This window comes from Tyto alba, unplaced genomic scaffold, assembly GCF_018691265.1.
Source record: "Tyto alba isolate M040663 unplaced genomic scaffold, T.alba_DEE_v4.0 Super-Scaffold_14, whole genome shotgun sequence".
Lineage (NCBI taxonomy): Eukaryota > Metazoa > Chordata > Aves > Strigiformes > Tytonidae > Tyto > Tyto alba.
In genome coordinates, this window is record NW_024881276.1 from 44,946,493 (window position 1) to 44,961,167 (window position 14,675).

The 14,675-nt window shown below is 37.8% G+C and overlaps 1 protein-coding gene across 5 annotated transcripts in view; it reads right to left on the minus strand.

Moving 5' to 3' along the window:
• The window catches only part of LOC104357209 (ephrin type-A receptor 6), a 508,448-nt gene that overhangs the window by 60,214 nt on the left and 433,559 nt on the right, over window positions 1-14,675 (minus strand). For all 5 annotated transcript variants that reach the window (XM_042788830.1, XM_042788826.1, XM_042788827.1 and 2 more), the window contains one exon: window positions 8,483-8,544. In XM_042788830.1, coding sequence (XP_042644764.1) covers window positions 8,483-8,544 — 62 coding nt within the window. The remainder of the gene's footprint in view (window positions 1-8,482; window positions 8,545-14,675) is intronic.

A 14,675-nucleotide genomic window follows, 5' to 3' on the forward strand; every position in this document is an offset into this window, starting at 1 on the left:
AATCTTATGTACACGAAATACTCTCATCCAGTTAGAGACTTCTCAATAGCACTGACGTATAATGGGCTGGTGAAGAGGATCAGTTACTGTAGGGGAGGAAGGATGGTATCCTGATTTTCTCTCATTGCTTTTCAGCCTCTCGTTTCCAGCTCTAGCATGCAGTAGTTCAGTGCTTTTCTACAAGTTCATGAAATCTTTCTTCTTCAGAAGATTTTTCCCATTTTACTACTGAATAACCTTTTGGAGGTGTGATCATTGAATTTTTCTGTACTGCTTCTGGACTTTTGTATATTCTAAAATCCACTTTATTTGCCTTATAAGTCAGAACACTTTTATGCCCTTATATTCTAAAAAGCATATGGGATTTGCTACAGGTCTAAGTATTTTACTGCAGATGGAGAATGGCATTCAAAATGGTGTGTCTATGCCTAACTTAGATCATATTCACCAGTGACAGTTCCTACTGGTCACTGCATGAAAGATGTAGTTTTTGCTATACATTTATTGTTACTAATCTACCGTGCAAAGTAAATGGCAGAACTTTATCAGGATAAATTTTCCAAAATTCAAGTCGCAACCAGGTATTTCCTGGAAGTATAACTCATGTTTCATACTACCATGTTTATATATTTATATGCTTGTATTACTGGTAGTGAATAAGGTCAACTGTCAATTTCTTCTTTAACCAAATGTTAACAGGGTTCCATACAATTAGTAATACCTAATTTAGTTAAATGTCATACATAAAAAACAGAAATTACTTTAGTTCATTTTAAATGCTACTGAGTGGTCCTACACAAGAATCTAAGTGCCTCTTCAACCATTAAAAATACGGGAAATCTTTTTATTATTAAAAAAATGTTATAAGATGAAGCCCTTTCAAAGCTTATTTTAGGATGCAACAGCCACCCTCAAATCTGGACAGAACAGCAGCAGTACCCTTGCAACCAGTGACCTTGTTTTCTTTACACAGTTACAGCAACAAGAAAGGGTTGCCCTGGAATAACCAGGTGTCCCTGCCCACTTTGGTGCACTGGAATATAGCTGTCATAGAATCACAGAGCTGGAAGGGACTTTGAAGTGGAATCAAATAATTTCCTCACCCTATGTCACTCCTGACATGCTTTTCTAACCTGCACTTAAAGACCAATAGGGCCACTATTTCTTATCCTACCAACTCTATACCACATTTTAAATAAGATGCCCACTTAAGTAAGATGCCTCTCTTGAGCATGGCACTTTGGCATAGATTTCAATTCCTCTCTGCAACTGCTTTTTATTCCCATGAAGACTAAATATCTCTCTTGAGCTTTTATTTGGGCTTAATGCAGGTTCAGTCCACCAATCTCATTTGCCTAGCAACTATTTTTTTTTTTTGTGTGTGTGTTGTTGTGGACTCTGACCACCTACTTCATACAGTTCCTGAAGCATTAAGGTCCAAACAAGACACAGTAGTCTGAGACCTGGCCAGTGTGAAGCAGAGGAAACATTACTTCACAGACCTTGCAGGGAATACTCCAGTTACATTCGGGTATTTGTCATTTTCACATCAGTGTGATGCACCTGACCTACTGAGACCTCTAGAGTAATTTCTTCCAGCAGACTTCTTTCTGAACAGTTATTCTTTGTCCTCTATAGCTGATTATTCCAGCCTCAGTGGAGCATTGTGCCCTTGTCCTTCTAATTAGTTTTTCAAACTACTTAGTTATCAAATTAATTCTTAAATTTGTTTTGATTATTTTAAATTTTAGCTCTGTCCTCCTGTCTGTCCGTGTTCCAACCTGGCTTTGCCTTGCCTGAAAATTTTGTAAGTTGAGTCACAGTCTCTGGATCCAGAAGGTTAATGAAAATATGGGGAAACACAGACTGCAGAACAATCCTACTTCATATATCTTTCCATCCAAGGATGGTTGTCTTCATACAGTAGGTAGTCAGTACAGTGTCCACCAACAGAAATTTCATGAAGATCCAATTTCTCTAGCTGCTTATAAGGATCTCACATGAGAGAGTTTTAAAGCCTTCCTAAAGTCAAGATTTATGATATCGGCTGCTTCTCCTATACTCACAAAGCCTGTGCCCTGTTTCAAAAGGAAACCAGACTGTTTGACATAATTTGTTCTTGACAAATCCGTGTTGGCTCATACTCATCTTGCTGTTATCTTTAAGGTGCCTATAAATACTTTTTTGATAATTTGCTCCAGAACTGTTACAGCAGTTGACATTAAGCTGACTGGCCTGTAATTTCTTGGCTTCTCTTTTCCCTTCTTTTTGAAGACATGGATGACATTGGGTCTGTTCTGATCTCCTGGTTTCTTATGTATTCTCCACAAATTTGCAAAGATAAAGAGCACACTCAAAGTGTCCATATTACCCATAAAATTTTTTTTGGTTTCAAATAAAAGACAGTTTGCAATAAATTTCTTGTTACTCAGTAAAAAGAATATCTACAGTGATTAAAAATACCCAGCATTTCTAAATGAGCTTCTCACACCAGTATCAGAAATACTGTTTTCTACCTCATTTTAGCAGGGTAAAACAGTGCTTGAGAACAAATGTTGGCTCTGTATATTGTAGCATCAGAAACAGCTTCTCAGTGTAATCTTGGATCACATAAATACATGCTGTTTACAATTTCACTATTAAGGTAACACAGTTTCTAATAGCTCAATTTGTTTTTTGGTTCAGAAAAAAAATATTCATATCAGCAGTCTTCAGTGCAGGTTTTCTTCTTTGCAGTGTCATTTTTGAAAGCAAAATGCCACCTTTATCCTAAGAGGAAAGGAATGTGCCTCCAATAAATAAAAGTGCACATGAATGTTGCGTATGAAAGCAAAAGGAGTATTAGTTATGAGCTCTACTGTTGTTGCCTCTCTGGATGCAGATAAAGAACAACGGGATCCATTAAACTTAGAAAAGGCCACCTGGCCTCCTTTACCCAAAGCTGACTCTGTCTAGTGAGGCCATGTTAGATGGATATAAAACATATACTTTACAACATGGTTTTGCACAACTTTCTACAAGTCTTCATTTTTCTTTTTTCTCCCTTTCCCCCAAACTCACTAAATGTAGTTGTCTGCTGCGGCATCTAAACCCTAGTGGAAAAAAGAGTGAGCCTGATAGCAAAGCTGCTCTGAGAATAGCTTCATAATGATTACTGCATCAAAGAGCAATATATCATAATATTTTCTCCTTCCAGTAACATTTTTTTTCTCCACACATTTTTACACTTATCTTAGCCTCTGCTAGACAGGCCTCAAGGGATTAAAATTTGGTGATGAATTCCAGGGTTTCATTTGCAGCTGAGTCTGCTTCAGTTAGTGCTCTAAGGCAGTTAAGCATATTTTTTTATAGAAGCTTTAGAAAATATTTTCTCTGGAAGAACAAAATATATTTAACAGCACTTTTACCTACTATGCATGCTTGTAAATAAATCTAACCTTTTTTTTTTACAAGTATTTTAATTTTCTGAAGTGAAAGGAAATATATCAGTCACAAGTTTTTAGGTAGGAAGAGGAACACTACTATCGCAAGTAGTAATAACTAGGAAAGCAAGATGACCCTGTGATTACCCTAGGCAAATGAATCCCTTCCTCATACAGCTCAGAGATTCACATAACTGGGCAAGGCTGGAGTGTCTTTCAAACCTAAACATCCATCTCTCAGGGTACAGTTAAGGAAAATGCTGCAAACCCTGAGGAGCTTGCTTTCTCACACTGATCCCTGGAGAGTGCACATTCCCTTCCTAATAAAGAAGGGTGAACAAATACAGTGCAGTGGATACAGCTGATAGATTATTTTAGTATCAGGCCTGCTACAGAATCTGCTGCAATACCATGAGTTCTCATCTGATTAATATTGCTGTCCCCTTTGTTCTTGCCTCACTGCACCGACTCTTGGTTAGCACACCTTGGAAATTGAGCAGGAATAAAACACTGACAACAGTCTGGTAATCTGCAGCTGCAGAAAAATACCAAAATAAGTTAAAGTACTCTGGTGATAGTTTTTTTGCTTCATTTTACCTGATTCTACGTAGCCAACCACAAAAATCCCCAAAAGTCAGCTTCTAGATGTGTTCCTTTTCTGTGGTTTAAATCCATGCCCATACTGAATGATGGATGAGGAGGATGAGTACAAACAGCCAGCAGATGCTCTCCAGGTATCATTCTATGCAGCTGAACCCAATAACCAGTAGTCCCCCCAAGCACACAAGCTGCCTAGCCTCCTAGTCACCCCATTCCTGTCTGTGTGATGCTAAATCAAATTATTTTAGCCAAGAATGATCTTTCAGATGGAGATGTTAAAACAGTAGATGAGATTTAACACTTAATAGATCCATAAGACTGTGAGGCATCTACTTAGAGAGTGGGATAAGTAGGAAAGGGCGCATCAGGGTGAAAGGACCAGCCTCAGGGAAAAGGACTTTTAATGGAATTATTGCAATCATCTGATAGGCAAGACTGAGGGAAACATTGTGGAGTCCAGCACAAGCAGTGAGGGACTGAAAGTGGGATTCAGACCTGGGTTATATTACTGTATCACCCCCTGACCTGTGGCATGGGCTTGGGTGCAACGTGGCACTCATCTCCATTTTTGCTCAGCAAAATGAGATTGCATTTATGTCGTGTATGAAGACTGCAAGATCACTAAGCAGTGGTTCAATACCCATGTGGTTTACATAGTCATGGCCATGTTCAGAGAACAGGCATCTCAAACCCACAGCAGTGGCAAACTGCTTGCTAAAAAGATTTTGCAAGTTTTAGGCTTTAAAAAATGATGATGATGATGATTATGCATCTCTCTTGATTGCCTTCCTTGTCATATCTACTATAGTCTGTATCAACGAGCCTGAGCAAGCATATCTGACTGCAACCATCCTATCTAATTACTAAGTACATCTTTATATCAATACAGATAGCTACCCTTTCAACTCTTGTGTGTTTATTATTTTCCTCATATGCTTGCAGAGTGATTGCTAAGATCTCCATGACACAGGCAGATGACTGAAACATAATGTGTCCCATCCAAAGTCTGTGTGTGAACTTGGTAACAGGAAATCGTACCTGGATATCCTCAATTCCCAAGCTGAAGTATTAACCACTTTCTTTCCAAGCACAGATTACCTCTATCTGGCAGCTGTTGCAATAATACTGAAAGAGGATCCTCTACTCCCTGAGAAAATGCTAAGCTGGAAGCTCACATCCTTTTTCAGAGAAATCTCTCCCAAGTGTTACCAGAAATTAAGTCACATGTACATTATTTCTGGTCAAATGACCATTTAATTGACAGCAAATTTCAGGTATACTTTTGTGGGATGATTAACTTACATGCCTCAATCTTATATGAGAAGAAAAGATAACTGAGTTTCATCTTATGGATATGAGTTTTACATAATTGAAAAAATAATGCAGGTTTTCTGAGGAAAATTTAGTGTCAAGTATCTCCAGCAATTTAGGATGTCTGATGGTGTACAATCACTGTAATTAATTACCATCATCTTACAGAATTGGTTCTAAATAGTTGACGCCTTTCCACTAAGAATATGTCTGAAGCATCTTCATATTGCAAATGCATGACAAATTTTTCACCCAAAAGCTCAAAGTTAGCAGCCAGTATACAGGATATTTTGTGGGGTGGGGAAAACATAATCTATCTGAGCTTGCTCTTTAATTCATAGAAATAGCAGAAAGTAAGGCACTGGTTTGGGGACTTGGTCACATAACTGCAACCAAAATACAGCACTAAATAAGATGAGGGATGAATGCAAGCTGCTGGCCTAAGATACAGGGGAACTGATTTAATTTCTACTCTCTGCCATGCACTTTGTGCACCATACTGTGCAGATCACCTAACAACTTGGTGCTTTATTTCCCTATCTGCAAAGTAACGAAGTAAGAACTATTAAGATTTTAGGGTTTAGGGGTTAGGGGGCGTTTTATTTGGACCTGATGATTCATGGCACAACTCATACTGACATGAAAGCTAATATCCCACCAAGGCTGTGAGGAGGGTGATGTCAAATGTCTTCCATGAGGAGTCTTTCTTCTGGAATACCCTCACATGGTTCATCACAGAATCTCACTTTGGAATTGTAAGACTGACCTATTTTTGAAGGCTGTTGGATAAGAACGGGTTGGAGGCATGTGCTGGTTAATTTGTGCAGGTTGTGGTGTGTGTGGGGGAAATATTTCTTATGGTGAGAAATAGATATTTTTCCCCCTCTCTGTAAAAACACTTTGTATTGTAACAAGTGATTCCTTTCAATAATAAAGATAGACTGTGAGTCCTTCCAAATCTCACCACATAAGAACTGTTATATTCACTGAACAACTTTCATTAGGATTGCTAAAGATAAACCCTCTCTGCTTCTTTGTATCTTCACAAAAGCTTTTAATAGTGTAGACTTATATCTGCAGGAAACAGATATTATTAATGAAGCAGCTGGATTTCTCTTTAAATAGGTTACTTTGCAGCCATTTGCTCTGCTAATTATTAACAGAAATGCTGATGATATATCTACAGTGCTTTGGGATACTGAATATTATCTAAAGTCCTTTTAAAAAGCATTTTAGAAGAATAGACCATATCTGAAGAGTGAATTGATACTGTAAAATAATATACACGGAAACCAGCTGCAGAAATTATTAGCTCACATTTCCCCCCAGCAGTTTTGCCTAAAAATATATCTGATGCAATATGAGAAGTATTGCTTCACAGTAACATCATAATTTTGCTGATGTCGGTTTCTATTAAAGTATCCTAATATGTAGTAACTATTCTGATAAATAAATGCATGTGAAGAATAATTGGAATACAGATATCATACTGAAGCAATTCCAAGAAAGGTAATTCTCTCTCATGAATTATTTCAGTATTTGATTTTATTCTCTTCTGTGAAATTCCGCACATATACACAACAGTTTCAGGCCCAGGAAAGTCTTCCTGGGGCACTGCTGAAAAATTACAGACCAGGGAAGCCCCAGATACTCAACTCAGCATCAGTCTGTCTGCTGCAGATGAATAGAGAGATATGCTGGAAGGACAAGCGGGTTGATTTTTAAAATCTACCCAGTTTCGAAGAAGAGCTTGATGATATCAAACTCTCCAGAAAAATAACTTAATTTTGAGAGATCAGCAAATTCTCACCAGAAACTGTGGTGCTGGTGTGTTTCTGACAACATAGCAGATATCTATCGTGTCTTGACAAAGGAAAATAAAAAATTATTCCAGAGAATCAGTGAAGAGGACAAGAAGAAATATTAGAGAAAAAAATACTATGGAATAATCAAAAGCAAAAGGAAGTGAAAAACAATGTCTAGAAATAGCTAAGATAAAGAGGGTATTATCCTCTGTTCCAGATGTGATGCTCTTCTCTTGTGGCTACCTCTTTTCTCACCCTGCTTTCAAACAAGTACTCTCTGTATGATTTTCTCTCCCTTTCTCTGATTTAAGTCTTCTTTCTGAAGTGTTGGCTGTTTTTTTCCCTTCTGCTTATTCACCCTTCTCTCTTAGTAATTTCTTCTTTCTGCTATCAAACATCCTTGAATCATCATCATCATCATCATCTAGATTTTCATGCAAATATTTTCACAGCTCCTTGCTGAACACCTCTTCTTTGCACTTGGGATACCCTTTCAAACCAGTTCACAAACCCATAGTCCCCCTACCTCCTGCCTTGACCTTGCCCACAACCCCAGCTTTACTATTCTGCAAAATGTCAATGGCAAGGCAGCAGGCTAGTAAGGGCTGATGTTTACTTTTTAAGACAAATTTAAAATACTTGACAACCAAATTATTCACACAGAGTCTTATGTCAGTGGGCTTCCGTCACATTTTCAGGGGTTCTGTTAACAAAGAGACTATTTTAGGATAAGTTTAGCTTAGGGGGCGTCATCCTTTCCTTCTACTTTTCTAAGAAAAAGTAGATACAATTGTACCAAAGTATTATTCATGCTTTCTGTAGTCTTTTAATGTTTATTAGTGGCCTTTGGGGATTAATTAATGCCAGGACATTTCACCCATTAACTGTTTTCTAATTCAATCTGTTAAATGCAAGTAACCATAAATAATTATAAATCAATTACTGAGTCTATTCTACACTTCACCAACCAAAAAAATCATAACAAAGTATTTTTGAAGGTGATTGAGAAAAATGAACCGCCTCTGTGAGGCTACGCATTTATGCTTCAATTTATCTTATCCTTCACAAAAAAACAATTTGAAATACATTTTGCTAAATATGGGAACTACTTTTGTAGAAGAAATCAATTATATTCTTAAGTTTAACTCTTCTTTTTTTTTTTTTTTTTTTAGCCATGCTCTAATGTATTATTGTACCTCAGAAATGTACCCTGGGGGAAATGCTTCTATTCTTCACTAAAAATCCATGAATAACATTATGTAGAAATTAATTTATGATAAATGATTTCAAATCTTAACCTAGAATGGTGTCTTATTCAAATGTCATCAGAAAATGGCACCTCACCCGCAGAAAGGAGTCAAGGGATCCATTCTCCATGTATTCAACTACAATCATTACTGGTCTGCCTGCAAAACAGCAAAGAAACATATTAGGATTATAGATATACCATGGGGCTTTTGTAATTCCAGCCATTATGTACAGATTATTCACAGTAGTTAAATATGTTACATATTTTCAAAATCCTCATTTATATCACAAACGCAATTCCCTGTGTTATTCTCTAAAAATTATTTTCTATCTTTTTTTTGGTACTGCATTAACTGAATGTGCATCATTCACTCTGGTGTATTCTCCCCTTAGAAAGGATCAAAGAAGAGTCTGCTATTTCCAAATAGCAACACTTGCTGTGTAACACTTCAGAATATATTTGAGTTAAGGCAAAAAAAAATATTCATAAACTATGTCTAAGAAATGACAAACTCCATGCCATAATTCTCCTCTCAAAGAAAAATATCTTAATGATTTAGGGGCATACAGATAGATAGAAGGGAATGTCACAAAAAAGCTCTCCTACAGATTGAGCGTGTGCATTGGGTGTGTATAATCCGGCAAAACTCTGAATTCATATGTTTGTACATACACAACATATGCACAGTGTTACTCATAGTTTTGCTCTAGTAGCACAGATTTCCTGTATCGTTCCAAGGTGGGATCACATCCAAATTAAAGTAGAATAACATGTTGCATTTATTTCTTAAAAGAATATCCAAATCTGAAGATAAACTTTTAAACTGGGTACTTAACTAAATACCATTTCACTGTTGGTACCCAGGAATAAACCACCACTCTAGGACCGCTTGACTGGAGAGGCCCAATTAGCATGCTAATCAGGCTACACAGCAAGAAGTTTTTTAGAATTGTTAATATTAGAAAGGAGCCATTCTAATATATGCAAAACTAGGGTAATGAGTAAGTATGTTAGTAAGACTGTGAAGGAGGTAAAAAGTATTAAAACGGCAAACATTTATTTCCCTGAGAACGCCTGTCTCTTTTGGGGTTTGTGGAAAACCAGGCGTGTGCCAAGTGGTGACACCATGAGTCTGCCCATTTTACTTTCTTGATACAACACTACCTGTTCCAAGATTTTTCAAATCCAAAGGAAGCCTTTTCTCATCACTTTTTTTTCCTCTGTCTCTCAAATTATGTTTGTGTTCTGTTTGGATGAGGGGATGAGAAACAGAGTGTTCAGTGTGAGAAAGCATAGAAGGGCATTATGGTTGTTCCAACACAACTGTCCATTGCTGTACATGGTAACTTTCTGTTCAGTTTGGCTAATAGTGAAGGTGTTTATTAAACTGTCCACAATATACAATAAGCCACAGCCAGGTACTTCTCCTGAGCTGTTACAGCCAACCTTGAATTAAAAAAAGTGAATAAGCCGTTTCTCTGTTCATCCCAGCACGATGACTTGGATTTCCAGGTACCCTGGTGATGCTCATTCATGTAGCTTAGTCTAGTCTTTCTAAAGTTCCTCACAATATTTTGTCATTTCTTCTTATAAAATTTGGGGTTCTTCCTGTATTCACCCTCATATTTAGGTCCTCAATGAAGAAAACAGTGCTTCATATTGTTGTCACAGTAGTACCTTTTTTTTCTGTGTGAAAATCTGCAGGTGTCTTAACAGTCCTTTTATATAGCTTTTCTGAAGTGTGAAGAATTATCAGGTTTTGGTTTTTTTTTTTTTAGTTGAATGTTTGGTCTCAGCTGCAGATGTGCATTGCCACCAAATCAATTTATATTCATCTGCATCCATTGGTTATACCCTGGTTTTGCATTGTAAGCTTAAACAATACATCACATTTAAGCTCTTAGAGATCACAGCATTTTAAAAATTAATGTTTTCTTTACTTCAGCTTGCTGATGATGACTACTTGTATAGCCTAGTCCCTTTAGTTTCAAGCACATGAATGACCTAGATTCCCTTATCTTTACCATTTGCTTACTGTCAAGGGGCTGACATTTCCATGTGATAGGAATATTCTATAATCTAGACAAGTATGCAAACGGCAGCCTGATGCTAGAGTATCTTACAATATGCAGAACTCTCTCAAGCAAGTAGTAATTTCTAAATTGTTGCAGACAACAGCATCTTGCAATAAATAGGGATGTAAAGCTGGCTTTCAGATGGTATATTTGGTCAGGCATAAATTACCTAGAAATTTATCTTTCTGGGTAGATAAACAACTAAAACACCTTTATGTAAGATCTGCATTTGAAGGGAATGAGAGATGGAGCTATTGAGCTTCAAAACAGTGCCCCTAGTTTCCTGTCAGTAATCCTCTGGCATCCTGAGCTTTCCAGAAGCTATTTTGTAAGGTTCTCTAGAGGTTCATAGGCTCTCATTACATCTTTTATGCTCCTTAGATTCATACCCTTCAACACAAATTACTTTCACACTTATTTGGTAAAAGGAATTTTTAATTCTTCCATATTCTTTCACAAATATTTCCCCCTCTAAAAGCCCCCCCAACAAACTGTACTTCATTTTGCTTAGACCAGCAGTATGAACTTCTCAGCTAAACTAACTATTAAATGTATCTATATGCATTTGTTTGTGGATTTAAAAAAAAGAGGTTTCAGTATTTTTCACTGGATAATGTTTATGAGTTTTTAAACTGCTCAATGTGTTCCTTTAATAACTTGAAATTATATGCCTTAACACAAAACCAGCTCTTCTACATGATAGCACAGGAATGCCATGATCTGGTAAATGCACCAAAAGAAGTAACATCTGTCTTCAAATAGGTTGCTGTATATTGGAAGATCAGCATATCAGTATTCAGGAATTTTGGTGAGCAATGAATGTAGTTGCTTAGGCTGATAGCTTTCCACAGACTCAGTCTGTATCACTTGCCATCCTACCTAAATCTCAAATGAACTTGATGCAAGATTGTGTCAAGACACCACAAAAATTAACCTGGCTCCATCACTTGATTATTATAAGCAAAAATCTTAAATCTGAATCCTAACACTAAGTTTTCAAATAGTCTTCTTTTAGTGTGCCAGCACCTGATAAAAGCCATCCAATTTTAGATGCAAGTTTAATGTATCACTGAAGATATTTATGTATTCCAAGATGGGTTGTGACAGGCAATACTGTGAGACTTTCAGACAGCAAAGTATTTGTCTTTGAGGCACCTGCAGAGCAGAAATGTCTCAGCTACTGTTTTGGTTGCAGTAACAATAGCTATTGTTTTGTTTATACAGTAACAAACTCTGCTACACAGCAGATTCCAGTGGATACATTTATCATCAAAGTGATAACACACAGTTCCAGGAAACAAATGTTTCCCAATAGTTTTATAGGTTTGCAAATTTCATACAAGGTTCTCTAAACATTTTACAAATGTAAAAACATCAAGTGTCAGGAAACATAAAGTAGGACACATCTTGATTTCAAAGGTGTGGTAGGAAAAACAGGTTCAGAAAATCAAGTGGCCCTCTCCATCTAGTCAGTATGGTATACCCAGCCAGGCTGTGTTTAGTTACCAATACACAAGGTTGCATTTTCTTCCCCAGTTCAGTACCCTGTAGAGGCATTTGAGTGACTGCACTGTATGCTTGCATTCCATGAACAGACTCTCCAGTTCACAAATGGTTGCAGGAATGGGACTAGCAGTTGGCTCTGGAGAGGCTGGCTGAGGTGTGAGGACGAACAGCTGACTTTAGCACATCCAAAGGTAGAATCCAACACTGGTCATCTCAGTCCAGAGACAGAGTCACCAGTCCCAAGGGCAGGCAGTGGGACAGACTGGACTTCAGTCTGGGATGCATAATTTCCAAAGGATCAGAAGGGTGACAGCCAACCCAGGACTTGTGTAGAACAAAGTTCTAGGTAAGGCAAAAGGCAATGGATGACATCAGTTGACGTTAGTTTCATTTTAGCTGCAAAGAGAGATGTTATTTTTTATGCTGTGGTACAATCTGAGTCCAAAAAAGATTAAGATCTGTGCTGACCCCTGTACAAACACAGAATACTGCTTTTCCTTTAAAGAGGACTACAAAATTGACTTTGAAAAATAATACTGGGAGATATCTAAACTAGCATAATGTTTGCCTCTAGACAAAGAAAAAAGACTAGATTATGAAAATCCATGTTGCTGTCGTACTAAGAAAGATGATTTCTTCATCCTCAAAACAAGGACAGGAATGAATAAATGGTGGGGGAGAGGGGCAGAGAAGTTACTGAGATGGAGAAGCAATCTTTGATTATTTTATCACAGGGTAGGCTAATGCAATTCTGGAAGGCATTACATTGTTTTCCTGTGTTTATGATTGCTTACACATGCAAAACACGGACATCTTTACTTGAAGAAACAGGTTTAAGGACAAACAGCAGTGAGAGGCAATACAGATGGGAGTTGGGAAAGCTCTCGGGGCTCAGAAGGACGGTGGGACCTGCAGCACAGAGCCAGCCATGCCAGTGCTGCGTCAGCCTGCTGCATGAGCCCCCGTGAGAGCTCACACACAGCCCCAGGGAACCCCGTGCGGGCAAGAGAGTGCCCACCAAAAGGCACTCCTGTGACTGATGACAAGCCCCCTCTGCGGCATGGGTGCACCTCACAAGACAGGTGGACACCCAAACACTAGTTTAAAGATGACCAGTTCAGGTGAGCGTTTTCACACAGATGCAGGCATAGGCACAGGGGAGGTATCTGAAGAAGTGGGTTAATCTTACAGTCAAGATCCACATAAGAGAAGGCACGGAAAAAGGACACTGAAAAAGGTGTCAGCTTGAGCTGAGGACTTGGAATAAAAGACAGAAGGCAAGAGCATCTAGGACCTAAAAACTGCAGACGCTGCTGGAGGAGAGCACACAACTTCATGTTTGAACTGGGGGAGGACAAAATATAAAAAGGTTTGAAGATGGATTCAGTGATCAAATCAGTCAAACAAATGATTCTCGCAGCAGTTTTAGATACCTAGCAGTGCTGGAGCAGTGAGTACTTTGAGAAAATAGACTATTAAAGTAGAGGAATTATATAGTGTTCTGAGGTAATAGGTTTTAACCCCAAATACTGATTTTACACACCATGTATATCATATTTAGCATTTGCAGCACCTTAATGTAACAATTTTATCATTTTACTACATACTTAAGATAACAATATGAAATTATAATCACAATTGGGGTATTGGCTAAAGCCGATTCCTTTCCTTGCACTTGGAGTAACTCTGGCTCTGGCAGATCCATTTCAGACTCCCGCCATCTCAGAAAGACAGACTGAACACACAAGAGCAGTATCAGTGCATGGCATGATGCAGGAAAAGGACATGAATTTCTCAGAACTTAGATGAATCTGTAGAAGGTGCAGGGGGGTATTAATTGATTTGATCTATTACCTTGTGACAAGAAGCTGACTGGTTTTGACAAGGTGAGTTTTCTTCCCGAAGAGAGTTCTTCACTGGAATTTTCATACCCAGCTGTACTGCAATGCCATTCAGATAAAACCGGCATAAATGACAAACAATCTCTACCAACATCATGCCACCTCAGAATATGTTACAATTTTGTATTTTCCATTGATCAATCTGCTTGACATTTTTTTGAATAAGCAGAAAAGCAAAAAAGAAAAAAGGAAGCCATACATTGCAGAATAATGTAAATACTGATTATATTTAACACTCACATCGTATATATTTTTAGTTCTCTTTCTATTTTTTCCCCACAAGGTTTTGATAGTGTCTAATTTATTTGAGTGGTAGAGTGATGAATAAGGAGATTTTGAAGTGTCATATCAATGACAAAATATTCAGCTTGTCTCCTGTTGTTATTTCACAGTAAAGCCCACTTGAATGATTTTTTAAATGTAAGATTAATCCTCCAAAAAGAATACAGTTAGTGCATGTTCATTTCTACAGTCTTTACTTACAGTTATATCTTTAATACCCATTATGGGAATAGATCTGTTAACATAAACACAGGTACTTATTCTTCCACTTATAACAGCAAAAGTTGGAATCTGTTCTCTAGTTCATATAAGAAAATATTGTGCCATCACTTCTGCTGGTCAGAATTCATGTTCAGAAAATCACCTCCTTATCAGGCATATTTTCACTTCAAAGCCATGTTCTGCTTTTGGTTCCCCACTAACTCACCTCCTGCTAAGGTTAAAGAGGTAAAACTAACAGAGCAAAATGTGCAGGCACTCTGAGGTAGCGTTTCCACTCACTACCCTGTAACCCACTGGCAAGA